Raw genomic sequence first — 25,736 nt, forward strand, 5'->3', positions numbered from 1 at the left:
AGTTACAATTTACATGTTTGTTTAACAATGAGCTTGCTATTTCGGTATGCCAATGTCCATAGCGCTGTACATAAGCAACCACGAAGGCATGGTGCTTGGTAAAAATGGCTATAAAGTAACTTGTATAGACGTAATGCGGCCATTTGTTTTGACTTCCCTTCAGCTACATAGCTCTGATGGTTATACAACTTACTAATTCCACTCTTCCACGCCAGCCGGTATATTTGAAACTCTTGAGAAGTTCAAGTTGAAGACTCAGGAAAGAGGTGACTTTGCTCTGCAGTACAGGTGTCTGAAGGTTAGCTCTTGAACAAAATGATCCTTGCACAAAGAGACCACTGTTGGGGTGGTCTTACTATCCCAGTGGTATTGAAAATCTGCTATCGACCTAGCATCTAAAACAGCGTGGTGCTAGTCTGCGTACACTGTCATCACTTATCAAAGCTGTAGTTCAGTATGCTTATACATTAGCCTTATTTGATTTATTACCGAAATCCGCTTAATCTATGAGAAGATCGATTCTTATTGATAATATGGTTTATTACACTTTAGACTCAGTGTACTGACAAGCCAAATAGCACAATCTGTCGCTGTATAGAAGTTTCCAGTATATGCCAGTAGGATGATAAACTTCAAGAAGGATTCTGAAAATCTAAGGAGTGCTGTTTCAGGAGCTTGCTTGTCCGGCGGCAGGAGCTTGCTTGTCCAGCGTCTTGTCCTGCGCAAGTGGTGACGTGCACACTTTACGGTGATTTCAAAATTTCTGTTGGTACGTGCGATTTTTCTCCCTCATCTGAAGCTCTCGCATTTCAAACATCTTCGTCACGGCTTGGTGCCGTCTTGGTAGTATCAACTCGGGCTCGCTGCCAAGACCCTGCGGTTAGAGCTCGGGAGCATGTACTGAAGAAAGCTCGCCGTCAAGAAAGATGCGAAGCTGCGGAGCAGCTAAGAAGTGAGGTGCGTGCCATAAAGGAGACCCTGTGGTTTGAGGTCCCGAAGGAGAAGCAAATCAAAAGCTGCGGCAAAAGAACGCCGAAGAATTGAAGGCGTAGGTTGGCGCAGCCTAGTGCCTAAAGCAGTCGCTACCTGACGTATGCGGTGCCGATGCGCAATTAAAGTGCGACTTTCTCAACCACACGTCTAGCAGTGCTACAAAGTGTGCAACTGGTTCTGTATCTGCAACAGCATGGCCACAATCGCAAGCGTCCACGGTGGAGAATCCAGCGCCAACACCATCGCAGGCCTTCAGTGAGAGTTCTCTGTTTTTCCATGCCCTCGGCCCCGCCACAAAACTGGAGTTAGTACACAGTTCGCGATGCGCCTGAAGGCCCTCTGCTGGCGGGAAGCGATCCTACGATAGGTATTACGCATGGGTACCAATATCCTCTCAAGCCCCTTGAGATGAATGTTCTGAACCCCATTGATGAGTGCTTTTTAGCTCCATGTCGATATCAGAGTGCCGTTCAGTTCATATGTGAATTCTAGTTCGCACAGTTTTTTGTACCACGCACAGTACTACGCAAATAATGGTTGATACAAGGTCGATCACCTCACACCACCACTCTATGCAGTGCGGCAAGAAAGGAGGTAGCCCCGCCGCGGTGGTCTAGTGGCTAAGGTACTCGGCTGCTGACCCGCAGGGCGCGGGTTCGAATCCCGGCTGCGGCGGCTGCATTTCCGATGGAGGCGGAAATGTTGTAGGCCCGTGTGCTCAGATTTGGGTGCACGTTAAAGAACCCCAGGTGGTCTAAATTTCCGGAGCCCTCCACTACGGCGTCTCTCATAATCATATAGTGGTTTTGGGACGTTAAACCCCACATATCAATCAATCAAGAAAGGAGGTAGCGAACATTCAGCAGTTCCTGTCGGTTGGGAAAGCACTTTGGTTCGTCATGCATTAGTTTGACGAACAAGAGTTCATCCGGTGAAAGCGGCGCGGGGAATACATCCGTGCGTCGTATCATTTCTTATGGGAATTCAGGGATTGCTCATCCTTCTGTAGCCATCTTGGATTGCTCTGTGAGCCACATATAGGCCGTGGGCATTGCGAATATGGTGAAAGGTGTGAGATGATGGTACTTGGTGTCCTCACTAAATTGATGAACGGATGGACGAACAAGCGTACATACAGACGGACCGACAGAAAAACAGACGAACGGACGGACAGACGGGCAGACAGACAGACAGACAGACAGACAGACAGACAGACAGACAGACAGACAGACGGACTGATGCGTGGACGGATTGAATGGAGAGAGAGAGAGACAGACGCACGAAAAGACGGAAGCACGAATGGAAGGACGCTCGGACGGATGGAAGCAAGAACTAACAGACAGACGGAAGCACGTACGGACTGATGAACGCTTAACCCCAGTCATCATCATTTACTCCGTGGATATGGTTTGATCTTATTTATTCCTTCACCCCTCTCTTTAACATATATCGCTTGAAGAGCACAGACGTCTTTCAAGGAACATCGCAAACGTGCACGAAGTGGCCTAAAAATGAGCGACTATCTTTGCAAACAAAGCCTTTGAGCATGTGATGAACTCCTTAGGCCCTCAAGCGTAGAAGCAGCTGCGTGTCGTGACTACCGGCAGTCTATCAATTATTATTCTTGTGGCTGCAGGCGAATATTCACAGCACGATGAGCAGCAATATTCGTGTTTTAAAAAGCTATTTCGAGCATTTGCGATGATAAACCATGTTCGATCCTCAATCACACACCAATGAATGGTTGGAAGCAGTGTGCGTAAGAGCGAAGACGTATGCATGATTATATAGCATTGCTGTAGTGTTGGCTCACCACGTTCACTTCTGCATGACTTAAAGATAAATGATAGCCTTACATCGACCTTGCTTCCATAAATAAAAGATTATGAAATCACTTTTCTTTGTAGGAATTTGCAATATTGAAGCTGCCAGGTTGATAGCTAAAACTCAAGGAGACTGAAACGTACAGCTGCTGCCGACGAAGTGATATAGATGTTTCAGGTGCTATACGTAATCAAAAATTGAATTGTTCAAATTCATTACTAAACTTCTTCCAACTGCTGTCATGAGGAGGATCTCAAATTTAGACGACCAAAACGATTAAAATGATATTTAAATTGCATTATGGGGACACCTAAATGCTCAGAGATATGCCCATATGCAAATGAATCCACTTTACAACTGTGAAATGGAAGCTTGTTGCTACGAGAATATTTAAACCAACGCGTAAATTTTAATATGGCGCATGGTATATAATATTTTGCACGTATTTGACGTATATCCATAGCTATCGCCTAATGTTTCTTATACTACGATACATATGTTAGCTCATGGCTTTATTCATTCGTTTTTGTAGAACAATTGGATATTTGTCGCATGACGACATCTGCTGAATGACATCGTGAGCGTATTATTAGCACTGAAACCGAAGAGTCCGCACTACTGTAATACAACTAAAGTCTGCGAAACCCACATAGTGGCGGCAAGGTAATAAAGAAGAGAAGACAACCACCCATTTGTAGTAAGAATTCACAATGAAATCCATACCGATTTCTGAAAAACCGAACGTTTTAGTAGAAGAAAAATTTGTCCTGGTACGAGTAATAAAAGAGCTGGCATAACATTGTGACAAAATAAGTATAGCCTTTAATAATAATAATAATAGTAATAATAATATTAATAATAATAATAATAATAGATTCGCAACAACGCGCACTGTGAACTCTTGCATGTGCCTTTTTTTTATTTAAAGTGACCCTGACGAATAATGCGTGCAATCTCGCTTGTAAATGAAGCTTTGAATTGGTCTGGCAATACCGTTCTCCCAGTAGTACAGCTGTTAGGTTAATTCACCTATCCTGTGTGACCACACATTCGCAGCGCCTGCTGAGGTGAACATGGCATTTTTTTCTAGTAACAATGAAATATGTTGTGCGCAGAATAGCGCAGGAAAATCAATTAAGCAAGGCTGAGGAAATGTTTTTGAGGAATGCCCCACTTAACACGCATGTTTCAGAAATGTGGGATTTTGCAACAAATTCTGAATAGCCGTGGGTTTTATGAGAATCTGTTTTCTCGCAGGCTGCACTCTTCGTTGTTCAGAAGTTAGCTCTCGGGAAACCATGGGACCATTAAGCTCGCAGAGTCCACTAAGAATGAGAGAATTTTGTAAGAGTCATTTTGGTTGCGCTCTACTAAGCTTAAATATATGAATTTCAAATCGTAATTAATGCGTGGCCGAAAAAGTGAAGTGTTTTATGCCAGTCAAGCATACTTCAGAAAACGTTTGATTGTCTGAATATTGATTGAGCGCCAGAGCAATGCGTTCTAGCCTTAGCGTATGGTATTTCTTGTATAAAACTATTTAGTTTGCTTGAGTTTCAAGCCTTCTGATTTGAGCCGGACTGCAATGCAGAACCATCCACAGCCGACAGACAGCAACCACATTCCTGCCCCACCAAGGCTGCCTACCTACTGAACAAATAAATCGTATTTTCACGTTCGCTTCATTGTTGGACTTTTTTCACGTTTCTAGCATGCTTTGAAATATTTTTTTTTCAAATTGGGAGTTTTTGTTTCCTCAGAGGCAGTCAACGTTAATTATTATCATCCTAACATTTCGCCTCTTACTTCTCCTCTCCAATCCTCACGTTGTCACTTGCGTCGTCCATCAATTTTATATTTTTCAAGAGTGCCTGCTGCGTGGGTGGTTCAATGTAGCACAAATATCACGTCCAAGGATGACGAAGTGCGTTTAGTAAGTATATGTCTTACGAATCATACTACGCCAAGTCTGTCTGAAACATCTATTGAGGTTCTTATGAGTTATTTAGTTCATCTTGTTTTTTAATATGTCACGGCTGCTTTTCCGTGAAAAAAAAAACGTTCTATAGTAATGCAGAAAAGCGCCTTACTGTTTCCTTTTCAAAATAATGACAAAATGAACTATGATTATGTTTATTTTGTATTTTGTTTTTAAATAACTTTATTTGCGATTCACTATGAAATAACAGTTAGGACTTCTGATCGCTTGAGTTCAAGAGCGTGCTTTCAGATACGAGGGCTAACATGGCATCAGCATTATAGTTTACCGCAATCCAAAAACCTTTCCACTGGTATACAACGTGGCACTAGGCAACTTTAAAGCCATTTCTATTTTCAAGACAATATATTGTTCAAATATGTGATTGATCAGAAGATATGCGTAAAAGCCACAGGAATCGGAACATATGCGCTGCTTTGAGCCACTATTCAATAAAGGGCAAATTACATTAAATCACTAGTTAAGGATCTCACATCATCAACGTTTGCGTCATCAGCGATTCTTATCAGTAACAAGAAAGTTAATGGTTACGGATCAATTAGAAAGAGAGAGGTAACGTATTGGAACCCAGAAAGCTAAAACTGACCTAGTGCGCTCTAGATAACTGCTCTGTACATGACAAAAATTTGCCTCAGTGACGCACCCTAGCTAGTGCTTGCTAACTTCATATAGTGAGTTTCGCAAACAGGTTTTTATTTGGCCGCTCTCAGCGGACCCTTTGTACCTAGTTATGAACACTGAACTCAAATTTTTTGCTCTTTACTCCACCGCTTTATTGCTGACAATGTTAGTGGAAAAGTCGACATGCCCTAACGGAAATGTAAGTATGCTTATATGAGTTCAGAAATATAAACCCCTATGATTTCTTTACCTACACATAAGCGACCAATTTGGCAGATAATTCACTTCCGAACAATTTACAGAAACTGTATCGCCGAAGGCAACTTATATATATTTTTGGAGCTCCGCCCCGCTATACCACGTCGAGCGGGATACAACAGTAGTTCTGATGCGAACTTAGTAAGAACATTCAGTTGGGTCTGTTTTAAACACAACTGACGCGTGTTAATTTAATAAGCCTCACTGTTTTAGTATATTAGGAGCTTCATTTACCACACGTGAGAAATACGGGCATTCGCAGCCCGTAACTAGCATTTTACAGAAGTTTAGTCACCAAAAAAAAAAGAAACTACGATTGCTCAGAGTTCATCGGCAAATTTAATGTGATGGCTTCAGCACATGAAGAAGACGACTAGAATTCATGTAGAAACAACTGGAAGGTTATCGAAGAAGTAAGCAGATCACAATCATATTCAGCAGGGCGCTGATAGATTTGTGTACGTTCTGGAATGTAGCAAGGAACGGCTGCTTGAACAGTGAGTGGTTAATACAACCTCAACGTGAAAGCAGGTGAACTAGTGAGCGTATGAAGAGCCATCGCCACATGAGCGACGACGACGAAGTTGCGCTTCACCTGCTGCGCACGTGCAAGCCGAGTACGAGAGAGGAAAGTTGCGCTATTCATGGTCAGTTATTCGCAAACGACGCCAAAGTACAATACGTTGAATTGCAAACGCATTATGTCGTTCTAATATTGGCAACAAGGATATCTTACGTCAACTTTGAACCAGCTCGTACTTTTGTCAATCCACGGAGTCTTATGATCGCCACCAATTCTTCGGTGAACGTGGCAGCCGTTAATTTCAGCTATCCGAGAACACCACGCCCAGCAACTGAAAAGACGTTCATAACAAGGAGCTAAACAGACAATGCACTATATAATAAGAAGTGATCATAATGCATCCAAAGTGGCGGCAAGTTACCGGCAGAAAAACCTTGATCATCAAAACAGAAGAAGTATGCGTGTTGAGATAGCATAGCACCTGCACAAGGAAAAGTCAGCTGTTAAGTATTGTCTAGTGCTGTTAATTTAATTGACATGTGGGGTTTGATATCCCAAAACCACCATATAATGTGAAAGACGCCGTAGTGGAGGACTCCCGAAATTTTGACCACCTAGGGTTCTTTAATGTGCACCCAAATCTTAGCACACGGACCTACAGTACTTTCGCCTCACTCGAAAATGCATTTGCACGAGCTGCGAGTGAGCAGCCAAGTGCCTTAGCCCCTAAACCACCACAGCGGGGCTGTCTAGTGCTGTTTCAACTTTCCCGATTGAGCAGGTGGGTTCGAACGTTCACAATCATTCAGTTGCGAACAAGCGCTAATGTTATTGTACATTTATGATCATAATTTTGTGATTTCGGGACTGAGTTCACGGACACTGCGCGTGCATGATTTTTCGTTTTCCAGCAGGGGCCACCTCGAGATCGTTCACCTCACAATCCTAGCAGATTTCCGGTGAGTTAGTTGTATTCAAAGTACACTCTAAATACGGTTGCCTATAATGTAACTATCGGGCGTGAGTAACTTAACAAATAAAGGTTACAAAGGAGTTTATTTTCATGTTTTCGTTATTTTGCGGTGCCTAAAAGTTACGAAATCCACATTTCGAGCAATGCATGCGTTACCAGCGCGAAAAACGCAGTGTAACCTGTCCGTAGTAACCTATGAACAACGCTGTAACAAATGTGTACACATCCACACCGCGTCCCTCGCCAAACGAGAAAGAAAGGGTAAAAGCGTGGTGAAAGTATACCGCCGCCGCAAGCGTGGGTTCTCCTCCGCATGGCGGTCGGCTGCGATTGGCGCCATGCAGTCTAGACCGCGGGAAGGCGCCGCCGCGACAGGCACAGCGCATATGCACGGCGCGCATAGCATGCAGCGTGCAGCGCCAAATCGCCCGGGCAGCACGCGTGAGGCACGTCATTTTCTGGCGGCGCTTGGAAACTTCGTTTCCTATTTGCTTCCTTGGGATTGTGTGCGTTGCGTGAAACCGGTGATGCCGCTGAGCAGCAAAGACATGTGGTGTGTGCTGCGTGGCAGCTGCAACGAAACTTCTTGTGATTGTCGGCGTTACGTTGTTTTTTGTACACCGGACGACTTCACAACGAACGCCATTCGTTGGGACTACTGCAACCACTGCCCAGCGGCTCAAGGTCGAATAACTGAATTGGGTAAGTGGCTTTTGTTTCACATACACATTGACATAATGTGAGGTCTTCCTGATTTCAATACTTGTCAAATCGGCACCTTTCTTAGCTGGTAAGAGCGGCCTCGTTTGTGGATTTTTGTTGTGTGAGTGCTTGTCTTAGCTAAATATATATGTATATATATATATATATATATATATATATATATATATATATATATATATATATATATATGTGTGTGTGTGTGTGTGTGTGTGTTTTAGACAGTTTTTCATTGCGCGTGACTGACCTGTTGCTCGCGACAAAGTGCAGAGGGAGATTTTTGTTGAGTTATCTGCTATCTGTGCTCCTTTTTATAGCGGAGTACCTGCGCAGCTGCGTCATGTTGTCATATGATATCTTTGTAAAGTAGGGTGATTATCCTTCTCCAAATAAATATCGCCTTCTCAAGTGTGCTAGTGCGCAGCAGTGATTACGGGTTTTCGTGTAGTCATAAATGCGCAAGCTTCCAGTGCATGGCTGCGACATCAATATTTTAAACCAGTGTTCTAGAACTCTGTGCGTGCTTTCTGATTGATATGTGGGGTTTATCGTCCCAAAACCACCATACGATTATGAGAGACGCCGTAGGGGAGGGCTCCAGAAATTTCGACCACCTGGGGTTCTTTAACGTGCGCCCAAATCTGAGCACACGGGCCTACACCATTTCCGCCTCCATCGGAAATGCAGCCGCCGCAGCCGGGATTCGAACCCGCGACCTGCGGGTCAGCAGCCGAGTACCTTAGCCACTAGACCACCGCGGCGGGGCCTGTGCGTGCTTTCTGTATTTGTGAAGTGAGTTCTGCACCGTACACTTTTGACTATACGCTTGGGGCACGAATGAATATACTTAGTGTGTGGTGCCACAGAATTAAAAAATTGCCTTGCCGGACGCAGCCGTGCCTCGTGGACTGCTCACAAACCGCCTGAATAATCTTCTTTTGCTCTTGAGAAAGAAGAGCGTGTAGTCTTGTACTCCATTGATATTTTTGTTCGTCTTGGTTTTGTGCGCCGTTTTGCTGGTTGGATATTATATTGTATACAGGTCCTATTGCAGCGTATATATATGAGTGTTGCCTTTTGAGTCCTTGAGAAAGCGCGAAGGACATTTTAATGAAGGACGTTTTGAAAGTAGCCTTTGTCTTTTTGATTGCTGTATACCTTTGCAAAGGTTATAGTCCGAAAGAAAAGGGTGTAACCTATATAAACAAGATTTAACCTTTAATGTTGTAACCATTAGAAAGGTTACAAATGTAAAGGTTACACTTATGTAACTTTTAGGTTATAGGTGCACAAAAATGTGAAAAAGTTCATCTTTGCATAGGTTACCATATTTAGAGTGTATTGTATTCTTGAGGACCAAACAAAGCGTTTTTTTTCGCAATACAAGCCAGATACGAAACACAAAAAGAAAAAAAACTAAAGGGTCAGCAAATAGGCTACATTTTTTGCGCGTCCTCACTTGGCCCGCTAATTCTTGGAGAAAGTCACAGCGGTCATACATGGGAAATATTGAGGCACTACAGGCCATTCCATATTCAAAAATATTTTCAGCGCCCCTGTCTAGCGCATGTGCATTGGTTCTCGTACGCGAAGTGATGTAAGCCTGCCGAAATCTGGCTCGACCAAGTGAACAGGCTGGTCAGAATACGCATGACAATTAGGTGGCATGGTGAGGAGGGTCAACCGTTTTGTTAGCAGATGTACAGATAGGACTTGCGGACGTACGGCCCGTATATCTTTGAAGAGATGAATTCTTAAGACGCAATGAAGTCTATATAATACCAATATACATCTCGACACCATATAGGCTCGCCACCTAATTATTGGCCATGAAGTCAAAAGATATACTTCAGCTCACTAACCGTCCACGAATGGTGCTCTGCGTAATCCTGCACGTGCTATAAAAAGTTGCATTCAGTTTATTGACGTAAAAACAAAACTGCACTCCGGCATACGTATGAAGCCAGTTTCTTCGGTTTGCCGCTAGCCAGTAGGACCATCGGTGTTGCGCATTTCTGAATGTTTATGGAGGTGATTATTTGCAAACGTAACACGCCATCATTATTTATGCTGTCAGGACTACAGAGTGGCTTCTGCAAGGAAGCAGAATCATATAATACGCCATTCAGTATCGTTTGTGTCACAGCCATGCCTAAACTCTAGCAGGGCCAACGCAATTCATGGCAGTCTGATGTGGCAGGCTCGATCAGTAGGATTAAAAATCAATATCGTCAAGAATGTGCACTATACTTTTCCGCGGTGAAGAATTCCACGTTGCAGAAATTTTCTTGAAAAACAACGCTGTTCTGAAGTAGCCGCATGAGTAGAAGAGAAGTTAGCAGAGAGGTGGAAATTATGGCTGTAACAGCACGTTTAATCGCTCGAACAGTTGTGTTTCACTGACCAACCGCAAGCGAGTGGGCGGATAATGTCAAATAATGTCCATACTATTTAATGGCATTCTTGTAGTAGCAATACACAAGAAACCTAGAATTTTATTTTTCTCTCGCATAGGCATATAAGTCATTCAATCTAGAGTGATTTTTGAGGGTTAAATATTATTCGGACGGGACGAGACGTGACGTACAACTCCCTGCTGTTGAGTTAGCAGGTGTCAGTTCACCGTTACTGTCACTGTCGCTGTTTTCACTGGGGCCTACATTCAGTGCAAATGGTTTCTCGTAAGCAATATTTCTGGTAATATTAGTGGCGAAAACAATCTCAAAAAGTTCCTCCAATGAACGACTTCGACCACAGCTCTTCACCACGCTGTCTGGACGCGAAAATATTTCTCACACTTTTACAAAAGAATATTGGTCCTCGCAGACAGCAGTTATTTTCGCAGCATGTATCTTGGTACGCCTACTAAATGCATTAAGTCCATGAAAAAACTCGCAGATCTCACGTACAGTGGGAATCGATTATTTGTGAAGCACAAATGAGAAATGTTGATGTGTCACTTTAAAATCAGCAGAACGCTACGAGGTGGAGGTAAACGATGCCATACGTGACTTCCGTGTCATAATTATATTGTTTGGATGTGTCATTTACCTTCATCTATTCATAATCATCATCATCAGCCTGACTACGTCCTCTGCAGGACAAAAGCCTCTCCCACGTTCCGCCAGTTAACCTGGTCCTGTGCTTGCTGCTGCCAATTTATACCCGCAAACTTCTCAATCTCATCTGCCCACCTAACCTTCTGTCTCCCCCTAACCCGCTTGCCTTTTCTGGGAATATAGTTAGTTACACTTATTACCAGCGGTTATCCTGTCTACGCGCTACATGTCCGGCCCATGTCCATTTCCTCTTCTTGATTTCAACTATGATATCCTTAACCCCCGTCTGTTCCCTAATCCACTCTGCTCTCTTCTTGTCTCTTAGGGTTACACCTACCATTTTTCTTTCCATTGCTCGCTGCGTCGTCCTCAATTTAAGCTGAACTCTCTTTGTAAGTCTCCAGGTTTCTGCTCCGTAGCTAAGTACCGGCAAGATACAGCTGTTATATACCTTACTCTTGAAGGATAGTGGCAATCTACCTGTCATAATTTGAGAGTGCTTGCAAAAAGTACTCCACCCCATTCTTATTGTTCTAGTTACTTCAATCTCATGGTTCGGCTCCGCGGTTATTACCTGTGTTAAGTAGACATAGTCTTACAACTTGAAGTGCATTATTACCTATCTCAATATTACCTTCATCTATTCACGTTACGTTATACCGAATCTCGTATATGTGGAGCTAGTGAAACAGCCGCGAGCACGTGGTATGTTTTCATGTCCTCACATGACACGCGTGTTAGGAGTCACAAAACGAGCGCTCAAAAAGAGCGCGCCGCCAAAGTTTCGCGATAACGCGCGGGAGAGACGCCGCGAGGTCAACGATATAAAAAAAGAAAACAAGCATCCAAAGACTTCCCGGGCGCGCGCCCCTCTCCCTCGGAAGCGTAGGTTCGCCGACGAAACCTCCTCGCATCGGCGGCCGAGCAAGACCTGGAAAGTTTTCGATGGAAAGGGGCGGGGTGATGCTGGGTTGAGTCATCCATCGCGGACGGCCCCCGTATCGTCTCGCCCTTTCCCCAGCCTTCGCTGCGTATCGCGCCGACGAAATGATGAGAACTTTCTGGAATCTCGCGCGGAAGGTATTTAATCGAGCAGCCGAGGTGAGAGAGCAGCAGAAGAGACGAGGGCGCTGCGAGCGCTCGATGGTGACGGACGCACTCCACATCGCCTCCGTAGATTTTCTGCTATTTCTGCAGACATTTACCTTGGTACCCCCGAAACTTTGGTTTATCGTCACCGCCAAGTTCTCCGCTCCGCCTAGACAACACCTTCGTCCAGGTGGGTCCAGTTTTGACAACTTGAGGGACGTCCTTCACTTCCGGCTACAACGCCGCCTTGCTAAGGGCTCTCAGCCCGGCGATGGCGGCCGCTAACGTGGTTATGGGCTATGATCCTACCTCAAGCCAAGTGCTGTCCATAGAGATTTCATCCTCTGTAAGCACTATGCCATCAGAAGACGAATACCTCGACGACATGGTGAGACTGTGGCAACGCAAGCAAGCGAAATCGAAGTCTGCGTCACAACAACGAGACGCCACAGCGGGCCACCATTCCCCAGCCTTGCAAGGAACGCCGGCGCGCCATCCCTCCGGTGGTGTGCCTACCTCTACTCCGTCCTCGCAGCCAGCGAAGCAACGCAAGTGGCGTCCGCGTCAAACTCCTCGCCTCTCTCGCGACGACTACATCGTAGTAGTGAAACCTCGCGTTCCCTGCGAGCTACGCACATTCGTCCCGGCCGATCACGCGGGCGACGCCATCCGCAGCTACCTCGGTGACCAGACTACCACGCAAATTCAAGTGTGGCCGATCTGAGAACAAAACTTCTTGGTCTGTAGCACCACCATTTTGCCTATGGCACAGCGACTCCTCGGGGACTTCCAGCTGCAAGTGGGGGATCAGCAGCTGCCAGTTCGGGGCCACGCCAAGGCACCAGGGGATACATGCAAGGGCGTCATCAACATAAACCCTGCTGAAAGCCCGGATAAGATAAAGTCAGAACAGCATTGACCTCGAGGTACTATCCTCGCCGTTCGCAAACTCGGAGATTCCGCGGCGGCGGTGGTGACTTTCGAGGGCACGAAGTTACCCCGCTTCCTCTTCTACTACTGCGTGGCGACGTATATCCGCGCCTACAAGATAACGGTCCCTGTTTGCACCAAGTGCGGTACCATCGGTCATCTACTACCTCAGTGTCCTCACCCTGCTCCAACCCAGTGTGCCAAACGTGGAATCCCCGCACCTGCAGGTCTCAATGCCCACGACTGCCACCCCAAGTGCCTCCTGTGCCACGGCGCCCATAAGACTGGGACCAATGGCTGCACGGAAAAATATCGAAAATATCGGAAACGCAAGCAGCCCTCAACATCTCCTCGAGAGACCACCTCATGTTCGTCACAGCCAGACAGCAGCACCAACCTGCATCATTCGGCTCCACCACTCCACGCCGACACTCAGGCATTCCCACCGCTCGAAGCACCAGCGGCGGTACCTCAGGTGAGCAGTTGGGCAGGGAATGCTGCTTCTAAGCCTCTCTCACCCCCTTCTGTCGATCCTCTTTCTCCCGAACTTGTGGCCCTTCGCCAGCAAGTTGCGGCACTTCAAAAGCAAAATTCTCTTTTAACTAAACAACTCGAACTCTTAAATAAGTGACTTCAATCCCAACAACAGTGTACTGCAAGGCCATCCGGTATTGCCTCCTCTGTCCAGGAGCTACGCCAGCTACGTCCAAGCTTAGTCCTCGCGCTAAGTCCACTCCCATTAAACCGCCGGTTCAAGCAGCTATGTGTACTCCAGCACTCGGAACCGGTGCCACATCTACTCCAGAAGCTCTTGAGGCTCCTGGGGCACCTGAGGTTCTCTTGCCCGCTAACCGAACTCTCCCTAGCGAAGAGCGCGCCCCGCGCGTAGAGGAACGCCTCACGCGCGTCGAAGGTTCGATTAATCACCCCCTCACCAGCTTCTCGGTCCAACGCATAGTAGTATAGGTTACCCAGGCTATTTAAGCCTGGGAAATCACCCAGTTTCAACCCAAGGCATCGCGTTCCCGCTCCTGCTCGGTGAGCAGTGAGGGTACAGCTCCACGGCGTCGTCGTAAGGTGGCTACCACCACCCCGCCGTCGGACAATCCGGCCTCCGTGCCCCTCCCTGCCTCCGAGGATTCCGAGCGGGACATGGAGGACCAAATATAGAACCTAAGACAGTCACGATGGCTACCAATCGTCCGTCCCGTTCAAACATTGCGTCTAAATTCGAGATCATACAGTGAAACCCTGGAGGCTTCGGGAACAGGCGAAAGAATTCACATCTTTCCCTTTTCCTCAGCTCACTTGGCTCTCAGCCGGCCGTCTTGGCGCTCCAAGAATCTGGCCCTGCTCCATCCCTTTCTGGATACTGCTCCTATGTAGGCGGCACCACCACATGCCTCCTCGTGCAAAAAGCTTACACGGCGATACAAATTGACCTCGATCTGGATCTTCCTTACGACTACTGCATGATATCAGTGCTGTCTCAGCGGAGGGGCCAACCATCAATACTTACCTTAAACGTGTACTGTCCCCATGGCCTTGCGAGGGCTTCGTTTGCGCATCTCTTCCATCGGGCGCTGCGTATAGCGGCCCGACAACCACTGGTGATTGTCGGGGACTTTAATGCCCCCAGCCCTCACTTGGGTTACCACTATGAGAAGGCCCGGGGAAGAGAGCTTAGGGAGCTCATTACCTCGCTGGGCCTGACGCTTCTTACCGATCCGGCACAACCCATCCGTTCTGGCAACTCGGTCACGCGAGACACATGCCCCGACCTCTCCCTCACCCGTCACATCCACGATGCTTCATGGGAAAATTTAGGCGAAACACTAGGCAGCGATCACTTTTTACTCCGCATTTCGTTCACACCGCGGCAGAAAATGCGCCAACACTGGGCCCAAGCCCGTCTCATCGATTGGACTCAGTTCAGAATGCAACTATTCTCCGCCGTCCTCTACTCGACCGAATATGCTGCGTGGGCATCATACGCCCTCCATATGAAACAAGCGAACACTCGCACCCTTGCAACCTCTAATTTGACTCCTGCAATCAATCCACACCTCCTACATCTTTGGCACGCTCGCCACGGGATCGTAAGGCGCTGGAAACGCAACAAACTTAATCGGAAACTTCGCACTCGCATTGAGGCGCTCACTGCAGAGGCGGCCACATACTCCGCACAACTTTCCGATGCTAACTGGGCAGACACCTGTTCGAAGGCTGCAAACCAGATGAGCTCTAAGAGTGCGTGGCGACTCTTTAGAAGCCTTCTCGATCCCTCCACCACCAGGGGAGAAACGCAACGCCAGCTCCACCGTGCTCTGCATGCCTTTCAGGGCACTACGGATGAACTCGCGCGAGAACTTTGTGACCATACATCTGCCGCACAAATGATCCCGCAGGCCCAGCACGTACGTATTCCGGCGCCCCTAACACCGACCTCGACGCCCCATACACGCTTTCTGATTTACAATTTGCACTCACGAAAATGCGACGGGGCACGGCCCCTGGACGCGACGGAATCACAGTATCGCTCCTGGCAAATCTTCCCGACCAAGCACACCTCTCGCTACTCCACCTTATAAATTTGATATGGGAAGGCTCACCGCTTCCAACGGAATGGACCACATCGGTCGTGACATTCATTCCCAAATCGGCAAAGTCCGTTAGTATTGGGGCACTTAGACTCATCTCACTTACGTCTTGCGCGGGCAAACTCATGAAAACCATGGTTCGCGAACGCCTTTCCGCCTACTTGGAGGCCAGGAGGACCTTTGCCGACACGATGTTTGGCTTTCGACCGCATCTGCCGGCGCAGGACGTCTTGCTCCAGCTTCAACACGATATCTTAGAGCCGACTACTATGCGCCTTAACGATAAAGCCGTGCTCGCTCTCGATTTCCGCGGGGTGTTCGACAACATCAAACACAGCACTATACTCACTAACCTGTCTACCACAAACTGCCGGCAGAAGACTTTCAACTGCATTCGCGCCTTTCTATCACATCGCACTGCCTTCATTCGCCTTAATTCTACCGAACACGGCCCGTACTTAATAGGCACGTGGGGTACACCTCAGGGGGCAGTCCTGTCTCCTCTGCTTTTTAACCTGGCGATGATGAACCTTCCCTCTCTTCTAAGCGAGGTCGAGGGAATACAACGCGCACTATATGCGGACGATATCACAATCTGGACCAACACCAGCTCCTTAGCGCAAATCGAAGAACGCCTGCAAAAGGCTGCCCTTCTGGTGGACACCTACGCAGGTTCATGCGGCCTGGAGTGCTCTCCAGCTAAATCCGCTCTTCTTTCAGTCTCTCCGCTACCGCCGCCTCAAATTTTTCTTCCGTCCGGGCCCGTCGCGTCCGTGCAAAATATTCGGGTTCTTGGTCTTCACCTCACATCGTCCTTGGATCCAAAGGGCACAATAACAGGCCTCAGACGCACCAGCGAGCAGGTGAGCCGCATGATACGGCGAGTGTCTACCAAGCGCGGTGGCCTCCGCGGGTCTCAGTCTCTCCGATTAGCCCACGCGTTTGTGACTAGTCGTGTCCTCTACGCCTTGCCTTACCTTCGCCTGCGTCGTTGACACGAGCACCAGCTGCACGTCCTTCTTCGTTCAGTATACTAACGCGCTCTGGACCTACCTACTGCAACTTCCAACAGCCGATTCGCGGCTCTGGGGGTACACAACACCTTTGCAGAGATGCGCGAAGCTCATCGCGTTAACCAAATCAATCGACTGGCGCAGACGCCTACAGGGCGCCGTCTTCTACATAGACTTTGCCTTAACCCGATATCTGACCAAGACCCTCTGCAGCCGGTACCAGAGCTCTGGCTTCAAAAGCTATAGGTGGAACCTCTACCCCGTAATATAAACCCCGACCTCCATCCTGGCCGTAGACTAGCACGTGCCGCAGCCCATCATACGCGACACTCTGATCGTCCTGGTGTTTTCTACGTGGACGTCTCGGGTCCCTCCCCCTCGGGTCACTTCACGGCTGTTGTGATTACAGAGGGCAAACACGTAGATAACCTCTCCTTTCGAGCAGACACAGTAACGCACGCTGAAGAGGTTGCCATAGCTTTGGCCGCCTCTCACCCTGCCTCACGCACCATCCTGACAGACTCGCGCTCAGCCTGTTCTCAGTACCTTCAGGGTTCCATTGCCCCGCTGGCGGCTAGCCTACTACAGGCAGCCTCTTGGCGCTTTAACCCTCTTCCCATTCGTATAGTCTGGACCCTAGGTCACTCGGGCCTGCCCGCCAACGAGACGGCAAATGCCGCTGGCCGCGCTTCTCCTGTACGGGCCGTTGTCCCTCCATGTCCCGAGACGGAATCTGGCAATACCAACCTGACGCGCTTTCGTGAAATTTTGGCTTATTGCCGTGCTTCGCGCCGCCTCTACCCGAACCCCGCACGTGGTTTGGAGAAAGCGGACGAACGACTGCTACGCCGCCTGCAGACGAACACCTTTATCAGTCCGGCGGTCGCCAGGCACTTTTTGCCGGAAATCAATGGCACCTGCTCGACCTGTCGTGTTCTTGCCGACACATATCACGTCGTAGCATCGTGCCCAGTTAATCCCGTCCCTTTCTCATCTCGTTTTCCTATCCAACTAGAGAGGCTTGGGAAAAGCACCTGCTCGGCTGCTCTACCTTGGCTGCACAACGCTCCTTGCTGGAGCGCACACGGGCAGCTTCCATCTCCACTGGCGTCCCGGAATAGGGTCTGGCCACTCTAGCACGCCGATGGGCCTCGTCGGCACTCTAGTAGACTTTTTCTGAAATAAATGTTTTTTACCACCACCACCACCGGCAGAAGAAGAAAGTTAACGCCAGAGTGCATAGGGTATCTCGCCGCGTCCGTCGGTGAAGGTTTTGTCTTTAGTGGCAAAGCAGTAGAAGAAGAAAGTATGCGCCAGAGTGCGTAGGATGTACCGCCTTGTGGGCGAAGCTTTTTGTACAAGCTTCCGTGACAAAGGAGGAGAAGGAAGTGGAGAAGAAGATGATTTCCACCTAAGGGGTGAAGACTCGAGCTACAGGCAAGAGTGTGTGTCTACCGCTAACGAGCGAAGACGCGTGGCAACAGCTGCGTGTGTGAAGCCGACGTGTTTCCGGCGAAGAGGTTTGAAGCTTGGAGAGCGGCCAAGTGAAGACGCGAGGTTTCCTGGAAGAGAAACTTCGTCGGCAGCGGAACGACAACAACGCAGGACTTTGAGTGAGTGATTCTCGGAAGAGTACCATCCAGACTTTTGTTCCAAAAACTTTGGACTGAATGAGTTTTCGAACTCTTTAGTCTTTAAGTGTCTTGGTTGTTCGATGCATGCGACTGCATTGTAGTGCGAATTGTCTGTGTCCGTTGTTTCGAGTGTGGCTGATTGTACTGTGTAGTACATTGTTTGATTGGTGACATATTGTATTCAACTATTGTCGAGTGTGCATACTTGTGTAATGTTTTGATCTGCCATTACTGAGAATATAATTTTGTTTTGTTTATCAACTCTCGGCTCTGACTTGTTCTTTGGACCGCAGCCGGCGTCCGCTGGCGCGCCAAATAGGACCACTTCTAAATTGTCCGCGCTTCCGTGGTGCGGTTCGGTGGGCCGATACTTCGGCCCTCTAAATTATCCCGGTGATCGCCTCCCTAATTAACGGGACCTGTGACATCAGGGTTATCATGTTTGAAGCGGTCATATATTAGTAGCGAAGCTCCTTAAGGCGTGGGCTGTGCGTCCCCTGTATGTAGCCACCTCTCGTTCAGTTCTAAGTATTACGCTAGCCACCGCCCGATCTAAAGGGTACAGCCATATCCATCCGTCCATCCGTCCGTCCGTCTATCCATCCATCCATCCATCCATCCATCCGTCCGTCCATCCGTCCGTCCGTCTGTCCGTCCGTCCGTCCATCCATCCATCCGTCCATCCATCCATCCGTCCATCCGTCCATCCATCTGTCCATCCATCCGTCCGTCCATCCATCCGTCCGTCCGTCCGTCCATCCATCCATCCATACATCCATCCATCCGTTCATCCGTCCGTCCGTCCGTCCGTCCACCCATCTATCCGTCCATCCGTCCGTCCGTCCATCCATCCGTCCGTCCGTCCATCCATCCGTTCGTCCGTCCGTCCGTCCGTCCATTCATCCGTCCATCCGTCCGTCCGTCCGTCCATCGGTCCGTCCGCCCGTCCGTCCGTCCGTCCGTCCGTCCAAGAGATGCAAAATGTTACAAACTAGACGGCGGTACGTGTAGTTGATTATGAAAGATGAGAGGTGTTATAAAATAGGAATGATGCCACATATGGCGCGTGTCATCGTTCGATATAGTGCGGCGACGTACGCTAGGGGGAGCGTTGCAATAAAATCGAGTGGGCAAAATGTACGGAGCATTCATGGTTTACCAGGTTTACCTCCGGAGCTTCGCCCACTCATGATCATTCACTTCGTGGATATGGCGGCATTTTTTCGTCCTCGATTGATGCCACGTAACACTAAATTTGGTATATCTGGAGCTAGCAAAACGGCCGCGAGAGCATCATGAAGGGCTCAATATACTCCAATGTAGCGTTCACGCGCAAGCACGCTGGGCTCAGCTACTCTACCTGAAGGTGTCACTCTATAGTCTGACGCCAGACGCGACCAGCGTCCGTCAATGCGGCCCGACGGCAACCGGCGCGAAATATGACATACTGCATTTCACGCCAATGTGTTACCCAGGCAACACTGCGCCTCCATTTTTTCGTGACGGAGGGACGCCTGACGCGCTGAAACGCGCATGCATCGAAGCAACGCAGCGCGGCTTCGCGACGAGTATATGATAGGAGCGGCACCTGGCGTGAGAACGCCGGCGGGACGCGACTAAATAAACGCCGGCGAGTACGCGCACCGCCTCACATCGAAATGTATTGGCGCCTTGACTGTGGCATGTAGCCATGTTCTCACATGACACTAATCTTATGGTTATCACCTTTGCACCAGTCGCATACCTTCGTCATCAATTGGCGTCACGTAATACAAAATTTGGCATATAAGAAGCTAGCGAAATGCCCGCGAACGCATTATTGTCTGAAAATTAGTCATGTTAGAGAACACGCATGTCGTAATGATCATGTTTGAATGTGTCACTTACCTTTGTCGTGCGTTCACGTCACGTAATACCGCTTTTGGTACATGTGAAGCTTACGAAATGGCCGCGAGCGGATCATGAGCATAGCATGTAGTCACGTCGTTTCATGACACGCGTCTCATGTTTATCATGTTTGCACTAGTATCATACCTTCGCCATCCATTCACGTAACGTACTACCAAATTTGGCATAAATGAAGCTAGCGAAACGGCCGCAACGTATCATGAGCGTAGCATGTTGTCATGTTGTTACATGACACGCATCTTATGATTATCACGTTTGCACCAGTCACATACCTCTGTCATGCATTCACGTACTGTAATAACAAATGTGGTATATGTGACGCTAGCGAAACGGCCGCGAGCGCATCATTAGCGTGGCATGTAGTGATGTTGTTACATGACACACATGTCTTGATTATCATGTTAGGGTCTGTCACTTGTGTTCACCATGCAATCATCCCATACCAAACCAGTTTTGCAACATGCGATGTGAACGAAACCACCGCAAGAGTTGTAGGGCTACGAAATGTGAATCAAGACATTCATAACATACATGTCTTGATTTTTATTTTATGACTAGTCAAATATGTCCTTCATACAGTCATGTTATGCCATATCAAGTTTGGTATCGATGCCATTATCTAAACGGCCATGAGATCCAAAAGTTGTCGATAGATAGATAGATAGATAGATAGATAGATAGATAGATAGATACGCTCGAACTCACTGAAGTTCGTTAGGAAATGCTTCACTTTTAAAATTTGCCAGGCAGACGATGGCTAGAGAGAGAGAGAGAAAGAGAAATAACTTTATTGGGTTGAAAGAAAAAGGGGGTTAGGAGCTAGATGGGTGGGGCCCTATGTCCAAGGCTCCGCTGGCTTGTGTCGCCTGCCGGACGTGGTCCAGGAGTGCTAGTTGCACCTCCGGGTCTGAGCTAGCGAGGAGTGCCTCCCATTGCTTCAAAGAGTTTTCCATTCTATACATACGCTGTAAGAGATCAAGTTCATTTGGCCGTATAGCTCAACTCCACGAGATATATGGTAAAGGGTGGGTGGCGAGTCGCGACACCATAGACAATCACGCCCATACAAATTTGGATGAAGTTTGTGCAGTCGTAATAAATTTGGATAAACTCCCGTTTGAATCTCATGGAGGTCTATGGCGTCTTCCCCTTTCAGAGATTTCTGGGGGCGCCATATTTTTGCCGCGTGCATCGCTGGTGAGCAAGAAGCTCCCGCGGAGCCATCCGAGCCTGGTCGTTTTCCTCCTCTTCGCGAAAGCCGTGGTTGCTGGGTAGTGGCAACAGCGAAAAAGGCTGCCGCTCCGCTTGGTTCGTGTGCGCTTGAGCTAGAGCGTCCGCCCTCTCGTTACCCTCTATGCTTTCATGTCCCGGGCACCAGACCAACTTATAAGTGTTGCTCAATTTGCCGCCTAAAAATTTGCAATTGTTTAATGAGAGGTGGCCTTTTGTGAATAGCCGGCACGCCTCTTGCGAATTTGAGAGTATGGTGATGTACGTCTGGCCGTCGCTGTGTTCTCGTTTTTTAATCGCCAATGCGATGGCAAAACACTCGGCCTTGGTGATCGATGTAGTGTACAGTGATGCACTGGACTCTATGTTTCTCGTCTCGCTGCTTACCATTGTGATGACGCAGCGCTTCCAGTCATACCTGGAAGCGTCAACGCATAGCACCTTCTCATTGCCTATTACTAATTTTCTGATCTATTTTACACGCTCCTCTCACCTTTTGTGATGCCGCTCCTTGGTCATGAACCTGGGGATAGTGGCGATCGAAATATGTCATCGAACTGGGTCTGGTACGTCTACCAGCTCCTCGTCCAAGATTTGGGGTCACGGTGGTATACCCGCCCTCATCAGTATCTCTCTTCCCGATTTCGTCTGGCTGAGGCGGTTGCGCTGAGAGATCAATGTTGCTGCTTTCAGTTCAGCGTACGTGTTATGCAGGCTTATCTAGAGAAGCCTTTGTGTCGGAGTGCTTATCGGTAAGCCTAATGCTGCCTTGTAAGCCCCTCTGATGATAGAATCTACTTTTTCTTCCTCCCTTTTATTCAGCGTGTGGAAAGGCAAGCTGTATTTGTCAATTTGCTCATTACGAGCTCCTGCACTAAACGGACAGTATCACTTTCTTTCATGCATTTTTTGTGGAAGGTGATCCTTTGAATCTTGCTAGGCGCTTGTTTAGTTGCCAATTTAAGAAGACCGAAAGTGTGATTTGCCCTACCATTGCTTTGAACCCGGAAACGCAGGATCCGGGCGATGGTGACTTCTTTAATTTTCCGCTTTTCGATTTCAGTTTCCAATCTTCCAATCTTTTGTAGCGTTTGCTGTGTATTCTGATCACCTCCGATTTTTCGAGTGCGCAGCTGAGACCACTGGTTCTGGCAAAGTTTTCGACAGCCAGTGCCGCCTCTTGCAGAGTCTGCTCTTTGCTGGCCAGGGACCGCCCTGTGCCCCACAGAGTAATGTCGTCCGCGTAGAGAATATAACCTAGCTGTGGTACACAATCCAAGGCCCGAGCGAGTGAACTCATGGTGATAATAAACAACAGAGGAGATAATATGGCTCTTTGAGGCGTTCCCTTGTTTGGCATTCGGAATTGCTCTGACCTAATGCATGAAATACGAATTGTCGCCTCCAGATCGGTCAGAAAATCTTTTATATAGGTATATATCTTTTACCCGCAACCAATTATACTTAGCTATGAGATTATAGCTTCATGAGAGATACTGCCAAAAGCTCCCTTTATGTCTACAGCAAGCATCAAATGCTCTTTACCTTTGGGAACGCCCTTGAGGACCTCTTCTTGTATCAAGAGGGAAGCGTCCTGTGTTGAGAGACCACTGCGGATGCCCAGCATGGTGGCCGGAAACAGCCCCCTGTCCTCTATGAAATTCTGAAGTCTGGTATGAACGACCCGTTCGAAAAGCTTCCCCATACATGACGTAAGTGATATAGGTCTGAGCGCCTGCAGGGAGGGCTTTTTTCTGGGTTTCGGAATGGTTATAAACTTGGTGGTTTTCCATTCTGCCGGGACCTTCCCTTTGAGCCAATAGTGTTCATTGAATTGTTTTGTCAGGCCTTCGATGGCTTTGCCGCCAAGGCTCCTTAACATCGCATTCGTAATTTGGTCTTCACTGGGGGCTGTGTTCCTCTTCGCTGTCTGGGCCGCCCGTAAAGACCTCATCCTTTGTTATCGGCTCGTCTAGTTTCTCATTTGTAGCTCCGCTGTAAGTCATGTGATTAGACAAATTACTTGGTGGGCTATCGCCAATATATCTCTCCTTGAGGGCTTTCACGAGGTGGTCGTTCGTGTCCGGAAATGTTTCTGCAATTTTCTGCAGCGTTTCGCTTGTTGTGGATTTGGACTTGTCTAGATCCAAAATTTTTCTTAGGATGGACCAAGTTTTTGCGGTGGTCAGTGGAATGAAAGTGTACTGCAGATTTTGACCCATCCCTCGGTAGCCAATTCGCTTGCATATTCATTTCCTTCCTCTGGAAGAGCAACGATCCTAGGCAGTAGTGTCCTATTCAGGCGTTGACGTTTCCAACGCTTTAGTAGGCTGCGCCTGCTCTCCTATAGGTGTAGCAGACGGCTGTCTACTGCTGGCGTCTCTACGGTTCTGGCTATTTTCATCGTAGTGATGGCGTGTACCGACTTTATGTACTCCGATCATGCCCCAATTGAGTCCGGTACAGAGTGGGGTGGAGGATGTCGTTTCCTAAACTCAGTCAAATCTGTGATCGCCGCGTCGCCTGTCAATCTGCGCAATTCGGGAGTCGATATGGAGACGCTTATAATATATTGGTCGCTTCCTAGATTTTCTTTCAGGTTTGTCCAGAATTCGTCTTTGAGGTTGAAGGTGAAAGTGAGGTCCGGGAACGTGTCTCTACATACGCTGTTGCCCACTCTCGTGGGCGCGATTGGGAGAGTTATTAAACTCAGGCCCAGCCTTGACGCAGCATGTTCGAGACGCGTTCCCTTCGGCGAGTGTTTTGGGTAACCCCATGTGGGGCTGGGTGCGCTAAAATCACCCTATATCAATAGGCGGTCCTTGTTGCCTGTGATTTTAACCGTCTCAGCAAGGAGCTCATTGAAGTCTTCGCCTTTGTCTTTTGGAGGACTGTATAGGTTCACTATTATATTCTTCGCTTTTCCTCTCTTTCGGAGAACAAACTGGTAATATGGTGATTGATAAGAAGAAGAAATAAAGAAGAGTAAATGGACATAGGCCGGGCATGTAGCGCGTAGACAGGATAACCACTTGTCATTAGGCGTAACAAACTGGATTCCCATAGAAGGGAAGCGGGTTAGGGGGAGACAGAAGGTTAGGTGGGCAGATGTGATTAAGAAGTTTGCGGGTATAAATTAGCAGCAGCAAGCACAGGACCGGGTTAACTGGTGGAACACGGCAGAGGCCTTTGTCCTGCAGTGGACGTAGTCAGGCTGATGATGATGATGATGGTGATTGATCTGTAGTGTTCTGATGTACTCATCTGTTGCCGCAATCATCTTGCTCACTAGCGTCGCTAAGCGGGAATAATATGGGTTTTGAAAAACATAATAACCCTGAAACTTCACTACTCTCGCACTAAATTCTTGCAAGCATATAACGTCGCGTTCGTGTTTAATTGGTGCCACGTTGATATAACTCTGGAGTGCTGTGGCGCGTTTGTGAAAAGTGTGGCAATTCCACTGCCACATTTTTAATTGTTCCTCACTTCTCTGGTTATTTTTGGCCAAAGTGCGTGGGTGCTTCCGCGTCTTCGCTATTCCCTTTAGATTGTTTGCTATTTCTAGCAGAGATCAAGTAAGAGCGCTTGTTTATCGCCCTTTGCACGCTGCTCACAGCATCATTCGGTACTGCCTTTGAGTTTTTAATTCTTCGCCGACGAAAGATTTTATATCATTCATGAAATTGACTAGCAGTTAATTAACGTTAGCTATACCTTCCCTATTTTCGTCTAACTGCGCCCGTATTTGCTGCGTTTTTGGCCGTGGTTATTGTACCTGCCTACACCAACCCTTCCTCAACTTGGCATTGCCGGTACATTCAGGTTCGCTAACCCAGTGTTTTGGCTGATCTGTCCTCAATTTCTTGGGAGGAGCGACGTTCTTAAGTTTTTTCTTGTACACACTATCTCTTAAGTGGTGTTCACCATCACAGATGACACACTTGGGGATGCAGTCGTGTCCTTGCATTGGTTCTCTTGCACCGCACTTGAGGCATACATTGATATTTGGAGTTGGACAGACATCCGTACGGTGTCCGGTTTGGAGGAATATCTTGCACACCTGCACTGTTGGCTTGTATGGGTAGCATATTAACTCGGCACCCATTATGTGTACGCTCTTCGGTAGCACATTGCCCCTGAATGTGATAATAGCCGTTTTAGACGAGACCAACATTCTTGCTCTCTCAATATCCACCCCTTGAGTCCAGACAAGTAGGTTCTCTATTAGTTCATCTTGAGAAGTCCCAGCCGCTATTCCATGCACAATTCCTCGCAAGACGCCTTCGGGGTCGGCCACGTATGCATTGAAAGCGTGGATTTGTTCCACGATCTTTAGTTGTCTGATACCTCACAGCCTAC

The 25,736-nt window shown here is 47.9% G+C and overlaps 1 protein-coding gene across 6 annotated transcripts in view; it reads left to right on the forward strand.

The window, feature by feature from the left end:
• Nucleotides 1-5,332: 5,332 nt before the first annotated feature.
• Nucleotides 5,333-25,736, forward strand: part of LOC142765414 (uncharacterized) — a 184,522-nt gene continuing 164,118 nt past the window's right edge. For 2 of the 6 annotated variants that reach the window (XM_075866393.1, XM_075866395.1), the window contains exons 1-2: nucleotides 5,333-5,636; nucleotides 7,133-7,177. In XM_075866393.1, coding sequence (XP_075722508.1) covers nucleotides 5,547-5,636; nucleotides 7,133-7,177 — 135 coding nt within the window. In that variant the 5' untranslated portion in view covers nucleotides 5,333-5,546. Of the gene's footprint in view, nucleotides 5,637-7,129; nucleotides 7,178-25,736 lie in introns of all 6 variants that reach the window. The other 4 variants (XM_075866390.1, XM_075866391.1, XM_075866392.1 and 1 more) reach the window with 3 other exon arrangements.

This window comes from Rhipicephalus microplus, chromosome 6, assembly GCF_043290135.1.
Source record: "Rhipicephalus microplus isolate Deutch F79 chromosome 6, USDA_Rmic, whole genome shotgun sequence".
NCBI classification, from domain to species: domain Eukaryota; kingdom Metazoa; phylum Arthropoda; class Arachnida; order Ixodida; family Ixodidae; genus Rhipicephalus; species Rhipicephalus microplus.